The 15742-nt window shown below is 37.1% G+C and overlaps 1 protein-coding gene across 4 annotated transcripts in view; it reads right to left on the reverse strand.

The window, feature by feature from the left end:
* Positions 1-15742, reverse strand: part of TLK2 (tousled like kinase 2) — a 105243-nt gene that overhangs the window by 59160 nt on the left and 30341 nt on the right. For 2 of the 4 annotated variants that reach the window (XM_036837137.1, XM_036837136.1), the window contains exons 3-6: positions 11505-11576; positions 10494-10563; positions 9407-9450; positions 8584-8679 (exon numbers count right to left, since the gene is read on the reverse strand). The exons of 1 other annotated variant lie outside the window; for it this stretch is intronic. In XM_036837137.1, the coding sequence (XP_036693032.1) occupies positions 8584-8679; positions 9407-9450; positions 10494-10563; positions 11505-11576 (282 nt within the window). The remainder of the gene's footprint in view (positions 1-8583; positions 8680-9406; positions 9451-10493; positions 10564-11504; positions 11577-15742) is intronic. One more of the 4 variants, XM_036837138.1, reaches the window with a different exon arrangement.

The raw sequence follows: 15742 nt of genomic DNA on the forward strand, positions 1-15742 counted from the left end.
AAAAGGAAACTTAAGAAATATGCAGATTACACATTAAAAAAACCCCCACAGCTTCACTGACAAATATAAAAGATGACCTAAATTAAACGGCAATACCATGCTCCTGAGTTAAAATTTTACACATGTCAAATTTCTCTAAAAGCCAATACTTAGGGCTTTTTGTGTATTTTTGCTTCTGTTTTTGTAAGAGAAGGTGTTGTGGTAGTATAGAGATCATCTAGCTTCTCTCTTGCTCTTTTGCGGGATTGTTTTGTGGATTTTCACGAGTTAATTTTGAGGTCCACTTGGAAAAATAATCAAAATTAGCCACATAATTTTTGATAAAGGGTATCAGGGAACCTGACCAGCTATTAAAACTTACTGCAAAGCAACATTAACCAAATGAGCATAACACTGGTACAGGAACAGATTGATCAGTGGCACAGAAAATTCAGAAACAGACCCATATAAAATGGATGTATAATTTGTGATTATAGTGCATTTTTAATTAGTGGGAATTTATTACAAAGATGATAGGATATGTGTGTAGATATTAGAAAAAAGGAAAAGTAGATTGTTTCCTTATAGCATACATAAAATTTATAAGAAAATATAAACAAATGCTTTTATGACTTTCTAGTGGTGAAGGACTTTTTAAACATGACAGTAAAAATACAAACCATATAGAAACATCTAAGAATAAGACAAAACCAGTAAGTCATGAAGGAAAAACACTGATAAATTTGACTACTTCAAATTTTTTGACTTCTGAATGGTAAAAGTCAACATAAACAAAGTTAAAAAATAAATTACAAACAGGCAAAAAATATTTACAATATAAATGACAATGAGTTAACAATCTTAATAAATAACATGCTCCTACCCATCAGTAAGACAATACACTAATAAATAAATAGGCAAAGGAACTGAATAAGCATTAAAAGAGAAATCCAAAAGGCCATTAATCATATGGAAAGATGTTTAATATCACTGATGAAGAAATGCAAGTTAAAACAAGGTATTTTCTCACTGGCAAAGATTATAATGATAAAATTCAGTATTAGAAGGGTAGGCAGAAATTGGGGCTCTCAAACTGCTGATAGCCTGCTAGCAATTATGTGGTGACATTTATTTTATTTTAAATTGACACATAGTTGATTTACAATGTTGTGTTAGTTTCAGGTGTACAGCAAAATGATTCAGTTATATATATATATAACTGAATATATATATTCTTTCTCAGATTCCCTTTTAGGTTATTATGAAATATTGAGTACAGTTCCCTGTCCTATACAGTAGGTCCTTGTTGGTTATCTATTTTATATACAGTAGTGTGTTGTATGTTAATCCCAAACCCCTAATTTATCCACCCACCCTTTCCCCTTTTGTAACCATAAGTTTGTTTTCTATGTCTGTGGGTCTATTTCTGTTTTGTAAATAAGTTCATTTGTAACATTTTTTTTTTAGATTCCACATATAAGCGATATCATATGATATTTGTCTTTCTCCGTCTGGCTTACTTCACTTAGTATGATAAACTCTAGGTCCATCCATGTTGCTGCAAATGGCAATATTTCATTCTTTTTATGGCTGAGTAATATTCCATTGTGTCTCTGTGTGTGTGTGTGTGAGTGTATACACACACACCACATCTTCTTTATCATTCATGTGATGACATTTTAAAGTGAGCACATTCTTTGATTTGGCAGCTATACATTGGAAATATATCCAAAGGAAAAAAATGCGTTAAGTACAGATGTATATACAAGGACATTCATTACAGCATTACTTACAGAACACAAAATGTTTAAGGCTATTGATTAAATAAATACAATGAAAATGAGGAAATCTACTACATGAACACACATGTATACACATATATGCCCACTAAACTCTTTAATAATAGTTCTTGTGGAAAGGACTTTATATTTTACCACTTCTCAACGGTTGGACTTTCATAATCAGCATGTATCCCTTTATCAGGAAAAACTATTTAACACTTTCATTTTAGAAAATAAAAGTAAAATAGACTAATCAAAATGATCCTGACAAAAAATTTATTTTTTAAAAAATCTATGAGTAGAATCTACCACCTTAAAAATAACACTCCTGCCCTAACCAATAAAACGGTTTAAATTCAGGCTCCAGAATACCTGTAATACTCATTCACAATATTCTCACTACTTGGGAGACTGTATCATTGAAGCTGCAATATTAAAACAAACCATTCTGTTATACATTCAATAAAAATTTGCCAAGGGCTGAAAGATCTTTAAGTATCTCTGGAAATATCACAGGCTGGGATGTTTGTACCAACCTCCCCTTAGAAAACAACTGTAAAGACAAGACAAAATATAAAAAAAAGATATTAAAAGCAATGAAAAGTTGATAAAATAGCCGGGGTCTGTCATGGCAAAACCTAAGGGAAACAAAGTCACATTTGCCCTAAGAGTACCTGCAGATCTTGAATTTCCATTTCCAGGGCACCATGTTGCCAACTGGAGAGTCACAGGTCAAAGCCCACCCATAGTAGGGGGTTCATTATGAAACCCTTGCCACTTTAAGCTACACTTCCAAAGGGTTATTACAGCCTCAGGGAAAATGTAAGCCAGAAGAAATATTTCCCCTGCCCTCAGGGAGCTGCAATGAAGTTGCCTTGGCCATGCAGCAGGTGGAGGCTCCCCTGAGAAATGTTAACATAATCCAAATCAATAATGCCTGGGTGGTTGAAAGAAAGAAACAAAATAAGCAAACCAAACAGACAAAATGCAAGCCATGAATTCAGTAGTTTGTAGAGATGGGTAGAATCTCTAGGCACTTGAAAGAAGCAAATAAAAATTCTCCCTGGAGGAACGTATCTTATTCTTGATCTCAAAGAAATTTCACAAATAATTTTTCAAGAACAATGAGCAGCACAAAGACAAAAAACCAAAAGCATAAAAGAAATAAAGCCCTGAATAACAACTAGGAAAAAGAAGAGACAGCAGACACAGATTCAAAAAAACTTCAAATACAAGAATTAACAGACAGGTTATAAAACAACTATGTCTACTAGATTAAAAAAATAAAAGACAAGTTTGAATATATCTGCAGGGAACATAAAATAACAAAAACTAAGAATTCAATGGGGCAAATTAGATACACCAAAACAGAGAATTTGGGAACTGAAAGGCAAGAACTATCCAGAATGGATCATACAGAGACCAAAAGAAAATAGAAAAAAGAAGTTAAGGGGCATGGTGATAAAGTGAGACAGTCTAACATACGGTTAATTGAAATTTTATAGGTGGAGGAAAAAGAAACAGGGCCAAGATAATATCTGAAGACAATGGCAAATAATTATTCAGAAATGGTACAAGACACCAACCCACAAATACCAGAAGCCCAACGAATTAAAAAAAATAATAAAAGGATGCATCACAGTAAAACTGCAGAACACCACATATAAAAATGTTAAAAGCAGCTGGGGATGGGGGGAAGCAGAGCAGATACTTTCAAAGAAATAACAAGTAAATGAAAAGTGTTTTCTCAGTAGTAACAATGGGAACTAGAAGATAGTAATGATATACTCAATTGTGTGAAAAGATAAAAAATGCCAATCTAGAAATATACAAGCATAAACATCTTTCAAGAATAAGGGCAAAAGAAAGTTATCTCAGCAAACAAAAACCTAGAGAGTTAACCCCCAGCAGATAAACACTGTACTAAAAGAATACTAAAGGACCACTGAAGGCAGAAGGAAGTGACCCTAGAGTGGAAGGTGTAATATGTAAAACGGGAAGAAGTACAAAGAAAGAGGTAAGTATATAGATAAATCTAAATGAATACTGACAGTATAATAATGATGTTTTATGAGACTAAAAAAAATGGCAAAATATAAACCTACACCACCACCACCAAAGCAGTAGCACATAAATGGAATCAAGGTTATCATATATTTGTGAGGAGGGCAAAGATACTATTAACATCAAACTTTGGCATATTAAAGATACCTGTGGTAACTTCTAAGAGAAACACCACATAGGACCTACATACTAGTGGAGGAGAAAAATATGAAATAATTTTTTTTAATCCAAATGAAAACAAGGAATGAAAGAAAAAGTAACATAGAACAGGCAAGATAAACAGAAAATACATTAGAAGCTGGTATATTTAAAACCAATATAATGATAAGTTTATTAAATGTAAATAGGATAAATACTGAAGTTTAAAAAAGATTTTTTTTTTTTGGCCGTGCCGTGCAGCTTGCAGGATCTTAGTTCCCCAACCAGCAATCGAACCCGGGCCCCAGCAGTAAAAGTGCCAAGTCCTAACCACTGGACCGCCAGGGAATTCCCTAAAAAAGATTTTAGACTGAATAAAGAAAAAAATTTCAACTATATGATATTTGTCAGATACACTGAAAACAAAATAATGAAAAGTTGATAGTATAAAAATGGAAGTATTTACACCATACAGTGGTTTGGATATACTAAGTATCAGATATACTGCATTTAGAGCAAAAAGTATCAGAAGAAATGAAGAGAATCACTTAGTAATACATAAAGCAAAAATATATATACAGGAAGAAACAAACTACTCCCACAATCATGAGAGTCATAAATATACCTCTCTTAGTAACTGACAGAACAAACAGCCAAAAGTCAGAATACAGAAGATCTAAACACTGTGATTAAATGCCATGTTTAACAAAATTATCGTAATGACAAAACTAAACTATTTTGTTTAGGGATGCATATGTGGTCACACTATAAGGAAAAGCAAATGATAATCACAAAAATTAGAACAGTGGTTGTTTCTAGGGTATTGGGAGGGGGTTGTGATCAAGGAAGGTTTCCAGGGTGCTGGAAATATTTTACTTTCTGACCTAAGTGATGATTACATGGAGTTAACCTCATAATGATTTCCTGGAAACATTTTTTGTGAAGGGTCAGACAGAAATACATTAGGCTTTTCAGGCAACATATCATCTCTGTGGCATATATTCTTCTTTGTCTATACAACTCAAAAAATCTAAAAATCATTCTTAGCTTGCTACTGTGGGCTGTAGTTTACCAACTCCTGCATTAAAAGGCTCACGGTTTATGTACTTTCTTGTATTTAACAAAAAATATAAAAGAATCACTTAGGGGGAAAAATGCTAAAGTAATTCTTTATCCATTCTTCCCTTTTGACAAATAGTCTTGAGCCCCCACTGTGTACCCAACACTGTTTTGGGTGTTAGAGACTAAAAATTGAACAAGATATCTATTCCATGTGAACGGGGGGGGGGGGGGGGGAATAGTTAAAATGATTACATCTTTATGTAATAAACACTGTAAGAGATGGAAACAGCAGTAAATAAAACAAAATCCCTGCTCTCTTAGGATTAACATTCTGGTGGGAGAAGCTGGGCAATAGATTAATTGTATAGTTAAAAATTACGATATTTAACTTATTAAATAAAAATATTAAAATTATACCACACAACGACAATGAATGATCTACAACAACACACAGTATGGATGAATCTCACAAAAGTAATGTTGAACGAAAGAAGCCAGACACAAGAGTATATACTGTATGATTCCTTTTATACAAAGTACAAAAACAAAAAAACCCACCTGTACTGTGAGAAGTCAGGATAGTGGCTATCCCCAGTGGCAGGGAGGGGGCTAACGACTGGAAGGGAGCATAAGGGGGTTTCTGGAGGGCCTGGTATTTTGTTTCTTGTACTGGTACACAGTTTGTGAAACTTCATTAAGCTGTAGACTTACATGTGTACACTTCTATATGTATAAATATGAATCAATGAAAAATTTACATATATATCAAAATTTAAATACATATGTCAGGTAGTAATAACTAAGAATTAAAGCAGGATTAGGGACAGAGTTACAAGATGAGAGGGACTGATATTTAAAGAAGTTGGCCAGGAGAGACCTCTCTGATAAGGTCATTTTTGAGCAACAGCCTGATGAAGAGATTGCTAATCATGCTATTCCTGAAAGAGGGAATAGCAGGTACAAAGGCCGTGAAGCAAAAGAGTGCTTCACAGTGTTCAAGGAACTTCAAGGAGGCCAGCATGGCCGGAGTGGTATGAGGGTGAGGGGGGAGCAGATGGAGTCAGGCGGATGGGGGGAGCAAAGATCATGTAGGAGCTTCTAGGCCATGTAAGCCCAGAACAGTCTGGACTAGTCCCTGGACAGTTTTGAGCAGGATCTGTCTTAATTTTTTCACGAATCATTCTGGCTACTATACTGAAAATAGGTGAGACACAGGCAGAAACAGGGAGACCACTTTGGAGATTTAATGCAGAGAACCAAAAGAATAGAAAAGAGGTTCGGATTTGGGTATTTTTTAAAAGAAAACAGGATTTATTGACAGGTTAGATATGGGGCATGAAGTTATGATCTGAAAAACTGGACAGAGTAAACTGTCATTTACCAGGACAGGGCAGACTGCAAGAAGAGCAGTTTGTTGTTGTTTTGCTAGTGAGCAAGAGTTCCTCTGTGGACATTTTTAAGCTGTCCATTTAGTTATGTAAGTGGAAATGTCAAGTAGAGTTGTATATGTAATTTTCAGGGAAACCAGTGCCCAAGTAAAGGGCTGGCAAGTTCTTTCATCCTAAAAGGCAGATATGGATAATGATACAAGTAACTTGGTAGATTTGGCATAGGTGCATGTGAAAGTTCTCTTCTGATTGCTTCTGCTTTCTCAGGAAAATAAAAAAGTAAAGCCATCAGTTGAAATAGTAGAGGAGGAGGAAGCGTTGCTGGAGGCTTGCAGGAAATGACAAAAATATGAAAGATTCATCTAGGAAAGGGAACTAACTATGGAAATATAATAGGACTGGCAGCAACTAGGGGGTTCATGAGGTTGGTGGTCATGAACTTAAAGTGAGATCAGTCAGCATGGGTATATGTGTTTTCCTCTAACCATGCTGAGCTGCTTAGACAAGGAAAAGGTGGAAAATTAGATAACCAGGGTTGAGTTTTTTCAGGCAAGTATGATGGAGAGAGAGTGGGGAAAGGGAGCTGAAGGGTATACACAAATCAGTAATTATAACAATGAAACACAGAATCTAAGTTAGAAGGAAAAAGAGCTTCTCAGTGCAATGGAAAAAGGAAATTAAGGCTTGGTTCCTATTTTAACACCCAAGATATACTTAGATTTGCATAATCATGATGAGGCCCCACCACCATTCATAGAGGTGGCAGAAATGTCTACAGATCATTGAATCATCTCTTTTGTTTTCAGGTAAGACCTGACTTAAATGGACACATGATAGATGGGTGGTCACACTACTAAAAACCAAATGAAAAAAAAATCTTTTTCAGGAAGAAAAGAGTAATAGACAACAAAATTCTACAAATCATATTCGTCCCAAATAGATAATTCTGCAATCTCATTTAACATTTTAAAACTTTAACCGGTTTAAAACTTAATAAAAATATAGATATAGGCCTCCTCGAAAGTTATCTAACAAACCTCAACCTAACCAAACAGATCTACACATCAAACATTTCTAACATTTTTAAATATGACAAGGATGACAAAATAATAGCAAAAATTTCAAGTTGAATACATTTTCCTAAGTGCTTTAATAATTATAATCACCCTAATGAATGCATGTTTTCATGAGAGAGAAGAGGGGAAGGATATTTTAAAATACTTTAACAATACAGAAGACTAAATCATTTAGGAAAAAAGTAGTATTAATCAACTCTGCTAAGGCAGAGAAAAGCAACTTTCCTAAACAGAGACCTAGGATGAAAACTCCTGATCTCCCTTTTCCCTTGGATCCCACAGCAATACCTGAGGCATCAGTAGACATAATACACTCTTAAGTACAGAGTTCTTACTGGTATCAACAAATTATCCAAAGGCACTTGAGCAAATTAACACAAAACCCTACATTAGCTAGCTCAGGGATTCTCAACCTTGGCACTAGTGTCATTTTGGACTGGATCGTTCTTTGTTGTGGCGCCTGCCCTGTGCACTGTAGGATGTTTAAGAGCATCCCTGGCCTCCGCCCAGTAAATGCCTATGGCATCCTTCCACTCACCCTCTATTTCTGACCAATAATTACTCCAACACTGCCAAATGTCCCCTGAGGGGACAAACTACCTCCGGTTGAGAACCACTAACTTGGCTATAATGTTTTTAAGAGTTTCAGATCTCACTTATAGGCAGAAAACAAACCTATTCCAAATTTGTGTAGCTTTAGCTTCTCTACTACATCACCGAGTAAGCCTTAAAAATAATTCAAATGCCAGGAGCTGACCAAATTTTTTTTTTAAGGAATTTAGTTATAGGAACATTTAAGTCTGGCAAGGATAAAAATCTAATGTTTGGATTGGAAATCACTTCCTTGACAGAACAATGAGCTGCAGGCCTAGAAGTAATTTATTATACTGGGAGAAAAGGGTCAGCTCTTATAAAATGTAAATTTACAGATACAGATTTGAATCTAAGTTAAGTGATTCATAGGTAATGCTATGAACATTTCTCCTTAATGCCTCATTCCCCTTGGGTAATTAATGGAAGAGAAACTTTGCTCGAGTGTTCCTGGGCTTCTTGTCTCCTACAACAGGTGTCAAATTTCTCCAGGTGAATGCTTACCGGTAAGGGATTGGATAAGGAATGTTGCGGTGAGGATCGTGCAACTGGTGGAACACTTCTGCCAGGGCTGGTTCCTGGCCCGCTTCCCCCAGCAAACTGGCCAACAGGGAAAAATGGATATGAATAATTCACAACAGTACTAGGCTTCAGATAAGGAGAGTAAAAGATTAATACACAAACAGGTCTTAATTATATACGGCCCCTTTAAGTCAATACATCTTATTCTAGAGAGAAAATGCCATATAAGTCAAATTCTGCTATCTTTTCAACGAGATTTTAAGGAGGAGCTCTAGCAGAAATGTACCAAGATATAAAGAAAACATGGCTAGAAAGCTGAAGGTACACATGGTTTTGAAAGGACACAAGAGAAGAATGTTTTCCCTTCTTGTCTCAAAATACATGAAGCAGGAATATAGTGGTACAGTGGATGTTAGTGTCTTCTTCAGTAACCACTAAGGATGGGTCAGTGAGCTTACTACAGGTTCCAATGGACTAAAGGGAAGAGGACAAAACAAGAGTCCAAGTCATTTCACTTCAATCTTTGTAAGACACGAAACCTAGTCTGGCCAAGAGAAAAATCACCTCATTTGTGAATTTTTATATCATCACAGAAAAGACACATCATAAACAAATTTAAATTTAGGAAGTCAGCAGCCGTTTCCTCTTATAGAGATGGGGCAGCATAGGGTTGATGAAGATGGGGAGGAAGGGGAGGAGAGCACAGTAAAGGCAATATATTCCTCTCTAAAGCCTTAAATGAACAAAGGGATTTAGGTTTTTTAAAAACTCACTATAGATTTCTTTTTCCAAAAATTTAACTTACCTCAAAGTAATCACTAATTTTATGTCCCCTAGGAGTGCCTTTCCCTGAAAATAAAACCAAAGTAAGTATAGTTTTTCCAGTAACACAAGTAAACCATCATTCACTAAAGTGTACTATGTATTCAATAACTGCCTATATTGTTATCAATTCAAATGTCAAGCTTACTTTTAACAAATGAGCCAAAATACCTGTATCATAAGAACAGAAGACAGTTTCCTCCACAAAATAGAAGAGTTTCCTCCACAAAATTAAAAGACTGAAATAAGCAGTGAAAGAAAGACTTTTTCACAGCTCGCTTTCCTTTAAGATTCACTAATCTTTCTTTTACAAGTACACTAACAAAACTCATGCCACAACTGTGCATCAAAATAAAACTAAACTATAAACTACACCCCCAACTAAGAGGATAAAAAATTCAGAACAAATTCATCAGAACAAAAGGGTTTATTCTATTTCACAAAAAACTTTATGTGACCTTGTCACTTTGGGAAAATTTTCTCCCAAAAAAGTAAAAAATGATTTGCAGATTAAAAGAATATGGAAAAAAAAAAAAAAAAGACTAGGGTGTCCATTTCTTGGAAGCCCTGCCATTCATTTATTTTTTCTTTAATTATTTACAGAAATTTGGCATTATTACCATCATATTTACAGATTTATTCCACTGGGCACCAATGTACAACTAAATAATTGACATGGAAGAAGGGTAGGTAAAAGGACAGCCATGTGACTGAAACCATTTCTGCTTGCCTATTTATTAACAAATCACTGATCTAGTGCAAGACATAGTTAAAACTCCAATGTAACCTCTTTTCTGTACAATAAATGCTTAGTCTGAAGACATACCCATGGTGAGAAGATCGTTAACTTACAACAGGGAAAAACCAGAGTCCCCAAAGAACTAACACTGTTTCCTCAAGTGTGTATCAAATGGCAAGTCTATAATAAACAGCCTGATATTCCCTTAAGGAATACAAATCTCCATTGTTAGGAATCCCTGTGCACAAACTAATTACTTAGTGTGAGCTGGAAATTTTCTATCTAAGTACATAAGAATCTAGTATTTTTACTGGTGTGAAATTATTACTACCTTGGCTAGTTTCATATGGTTCAGCTTTTCTTTTCCGGTTTCGCTGGTCATTCTGTTTTTTCTCAGGAGTCTGTTAAATACCATATACATCACAATTAGCATTTTGTTAAATTTTTCACATTATGAAAATTAGAGAGTATGTACAAAATATCAAATTTATAAGAAGATTTAACTGGCTCAGACAAGTCCTAAATGAGTGTCCTACTCTTAGGGCAGGGTCATGGAAAGAGTACAGGATCTGGAACCAAGCCACCTATACAATTTTTGGCAAACTGCTCAAAATATCAGAGCTTCAATTTACTTATCTGTAAATCAGGGTTGCTGCAAAGATTAAATGAGCTATTTTACAAAGCACAAATGTAGTACAAGCATCTAGCATATAGTAGGCTCTCAGACAGCAGCTGTTACAATATTTCTACTTTTTTTTTTTTTTTGGCCATGTCACTTGGCTTGCGGGATCTTATTTCCCCAACCAGGGATTGAACCCAGGCCTGGCACTGAAAGCGCCTGAGTCTTAACCACTGGACCACCAGGGAATTCCCACAATATTTCTACTTTAAAAGAGCTTAAATCTAATCCTTTTTTCCAAAAAGGAAAGATATACATAATCAACTGACTAATTTATTGAAAGTTTTATCTAAGTGCAAAGTAAGCAGTTACCTATCTATGCAGCTAGGTTGTGTGCCTTTAAAAAAAAAAAACTTCAAATTTTCTTACTAAAGTCTGTCGGGCCACACTAACCCACTCTATTGAAGTACTGAAAAGTGCTAAAATTCAAGGGCACCTAGGCTAATTCAGCTACAACTGCAAATCTCTACCCTTTATTGATAATTATGATTATCATAATAAAAACCCATCAAGGCCACATCACAACTGTACAACGAGCAAACAACTCAAAGGGGAGTCATTCACACAGACCCTAACAGGACCCCAGAGTTTGCAGTGCTATGGTTTAACCCAGACCAAAAGTGTGGCAATATGAGAAGTCTTGCAATGGATGTGGCTTCTTACCTCTACTTCTTTATCACTCAAGGACCCCACGCTGCACAAGCTCTGGTTGGAAGACTCACTATTGAGTGGCCCCTGAAAAGAAAAAAAAAAAAAAAAGGAATCAAAAGAAACTTATTTAAGGATGACAGCAAAAATGAGGGAGAAGCCATTTGATTTTGATATCTAAGTCAGGTCAAAGAAGCCAAGAGTTAACTGCAACACCTCTGAGCCAACTTGAAAAGAACTCAATCAACCATATAGTACAGGGCCCTCATGTTAAAATTCTCTAGCTAATACTATTTTCATTTCCTTTATAAACTCTGAACTCGTGCAAATTTTCCCTTCTAGAGTACTTCCACATGTAGCAAGTTCATTCTTTAAGGAAAATAAGCAGGGGAAAATCAATTCTCTTGGCCTCTTGTATCACACAGGCAATATCTGAAAGTTGAGGTGTTAAGGGGTATGTCAAGGGTTCCTCATGAGGAGGTGGTCAGAGACCATAATGAAGGAAACGCTTTTCCGAATCATACTTTAAAAGAGGCATGACTGCTAAGCTCAAAAAACAGTTACAAGAGATTGACTTCTAGCCTAATGGCGTGAGGATCTCTGCTAGCTCACTCCTCAGGGAAACTGATGCAAATTATATTTAAAAACCACCATTCAAAGCCTCTGACAATGGTCCCTAAGGGCAAACAGCAAATGAAGAAACAACCATTCAATAAAATCTATGAAAATTCAGCCTGAAAGGTGAAAAGTCTGTGGTATTAAAACCAAGACCACTCTCCCCACCCCACCCCCACCCCCAACCCCGCCCCCGACCCCCCCATCTCAGCAAGGCTCCAGACTGCTGCAGCCAAGAGCACAAGGTCCCCTCTTCCCCCAGCTCTCAGTCCAAGGGCTTTCTTCCTGGGAGGAGCAGGACTTCGGGCTTCTCAACCTGTCCCCAGCCCCCATTACTGAGGCTAAGTCCCAGGCAAGTACATCAAAGACAGGAGGCTCCCTTCTGCCCAACATCGACTTGTGGAACAGAGGCTCTGCCTTAGGCATGGTAAACTGAGAATACTGGGACCCCAATAGCCCTCTCGCTCAGCTCATGAGACAGTGGTTCAACACCAGGAGAGACAAGCTGCTGTGGTGCCCCATCTCCACATTCTACCTCCTAGCACTCAGTTCCTACAGCCTGAATGTCACTCACAGAAAAGTATTACTCACTGTCCCCACTCCCAGCCCCAGAACCCTGGCTTAGATATTTTGCCAGGGAAGAAAAGCTGGAACATGTAGTACCAAATCTTTTCCCAAAGGACCTGACTTCATTCCCAACAGAGTGTGGACAAGTTTAAATCTAAGGGAGGTTTTGGTAAAAGGCAAGCGGAAAGAGATTCGTGTAATGAAGATACAGTCTAGACTGTAGGTCAGCTAGTTTGCAGGAGAGAATCAAGGAATAAGACACCAGGGAGGAGACCTCCTGGGGTCAGAACAAATAGCAAACATTGACCTCAGAAACTTTTCCTTCCAAGGAGCCCCAAATTGATTGGATTAGTTTGTAGAGGAATGTATGCCTCAGGGCACTGTTGAAAACAAGAGAGCAATCTGGACAATTAGTGTAGTTTAACAGCTGGGTTGGTCAGGAAAAGAGAGTCCTACTGAGTACCAGTCACCACAGGGTACCTGCAGGCTTACCTAAAGCCATGCCTCCCTGAGGAATACCATCAGAGGCTTAGCTCTGGGGGGATGGGTGGTAAAACAGACTTCACTAAAATAATCCAGCCAGTCACTAAACAAATAAACAAGCAAATAACAATAACAAGGCCCCAAAGAACAGGATGAGAAATCAGTACCCAGAGATGCTACAATGTATCAACTAAAATGGCCAATTTCCAACAAAAAATCATGAGGCATGCAAAGAAACAAACAAGTATGACCCATATACCAGGAAAAGAAAAAAAAAAAGCAGGCAAAAGAAACTGCCGGTGAGAATGACCAGATGCTGGACTTAACAGAAAAATATTTCAAAATAGCCATCCTAAATATGTTCACGGAACCAAAGGAAACAGTAACTAAAGAAGTAGAGGGGGCTTCCCTGGTGGCGCAGTGGTTGAGAATCTGCCTGCCAATGCAGGGGACGCGGGTTCGAGCCCTGGTCTGGGAGGATCCCACATGCCGCGGAGCAACTAGGTCCATGAGCCACAATTACTGAGACTGCGCGTCTGGAGCCTGTGCTCCACAACAAGAGAGGCCACGATAGTAAGAGGCCCGCGTACCGCGATGAAAAGTGGCCCCCACTTGCCGCAACAAGAGAAAGCCCTCGCACAGAAACGAAGACCCAATGCAGCCATAAATATATAAATAAATAAAAATTAAAAAAAAAAAAAAAAGAAGTAGAGGAAAAGGGACTTCCCTGGTGGCGCAGTGGTTAAGAATCCACCTGCCAACGCAGGAGACACAGGTTCGAGCCCTGGTCCGGGAAGATCTCACACGCCGCGGAGCAACTAAGCCCGTGCATCACAACTACTGTGCTCTAGAGCCTGCGAGCCACAACTACTGAGCCCGCATGCCACAACTACTGAAGCCCGCGCGCCTAGAGCCCACGCTCCGCAACAAGAGAATCCACTGCAATGAGAAGCCCATGCACCGCAACGAAGAGTGGCCCCCTGCTCGCCGCAACTAAAGAAAGCCCACGCAACAACGAAGATGCAATGCAGCCAAAAAGTTCCCTTAAAAAAAAAAAATAGGGGTAAATCTTCATGACTTCAAACTGGGCAAAGAATTCTTAGGTATGACACTAAAAGTGCCAACAACAAAAGTAAAAAAAAAGATAAACTGGACGTTTTCAAAATTAAAAACGTTTATGGTTGAAAAGACACTATCAACAAAGACAACCCACAAAAGAAGATATTTGCAAATCACATATCTGATAAGGTACTTGTATGCTGTATAAAGAACTCTTACAATTCAGAAATAAACACAGATAACCCAATTTAAAATGGGCAAAAGGTCTAAACAGACATTTCTCCAAAGATGAGATACAAATGGCCAATAAGCACATGCATAGAAGCTCAACATCATTAGCCAAAGGGGAAACACAAATCAAAACCAAAATGGGGTACCACTTCACACCTACTAGGATGGCTAGATTCAAAAAGACAGCAAGAAGTGCTGGCAAGAATGTGGAGAAACTGGAACCCTCACACCTCACACACTGCTGGTAGGAATGTAAAATAGTGCAGGTGCTTTCAAAAACTGTCGGGCAGTTCCTCAAACAATTAAACACAGAGTTACATATGACCCGGAATGCTACTCCTAGGTCCATACTGAAAAGAAATAAAAACATGTACACACACAAACCTGGACACAAATCTTTACAGCAGCATTACTCACAAAAGCCAAAAGGTGGAAACAATCTAGATATCCATCAACTAATAAATGGATACACAAAATATGGTATATTCATACAATGGAATATTACTTGACCATAGAAAGGAATCAAGCAGTGATACATGCTACAATATAAACAAACCTTGAAAACATTTTGCTGAGTAAAAGAAGCCAGTCACAACAGACCACATATCAAATGACTCCACTCATGTGAAAATCCAGAATAGGGAAATCTAAGACAAACAGAAAGTAAACAGTAGTTGCTTAGGGGAGGAGTTGGAGAACATGGGGGTGATAGCTAAAGGGTATGGGGTTTCTTTTTGAGGTGATAAAAATATTCTAAAACTGTGTTGATGGTTGTACATATCTGTGAATATACTAAAAACCAATGAATTGTGTAATTTAAATGGGTGAATTGTATGGTACATGAATTACATCTCAATAAGGCTGTTAAAAAAACAACAGTTACTAGGCTTAGCGTCAGAAATAATTCACATTCCTTTAAGGGTGTATTAAGTTTTCTTTTCACTGTGTCCTTAAATCACTATTTTTAAACTGTAATCAACACAATATACCAGAGAGCTTCATAGATACTTGTGAAACTGCAAATAAAAAAAATAAAGTGAAACTAGGGATAAGAAATAAAATCAAATCATGTATTCCCAGTGACATAAATCAACAAAGGACTTATTCCTTTAAAGATATAATAAGAGTTCCATGATGTTTTAACTGAAAAAAAAAGAGCTTTATTTACATAAGAATTCTAGAATAATTTAAATTGAATCTTTCTATGCCTAAATTCTTAAAATATTCCGTTTGTGAATTATCTTTATTGTAACCATTATGAAGTATTCCGCCCCCCCCCCTTGGATAGTAATAAAACT

This window comes from Balaenoptera musculus, chromosome 20 (genome assembly GCF_009873245.2).
Source record: "Balaenoptera musculus isolate JJ_BM4_2016_0621 chromosome 20, mBalMus1.pri.v3, whole genome shotgun sequence".
NCBI lineage: Eukaryota > Metazoa > Chordata > Mammalia > Artiodactyla > Balaenopteridae > Balaenoptera > Balaenoptera musculus.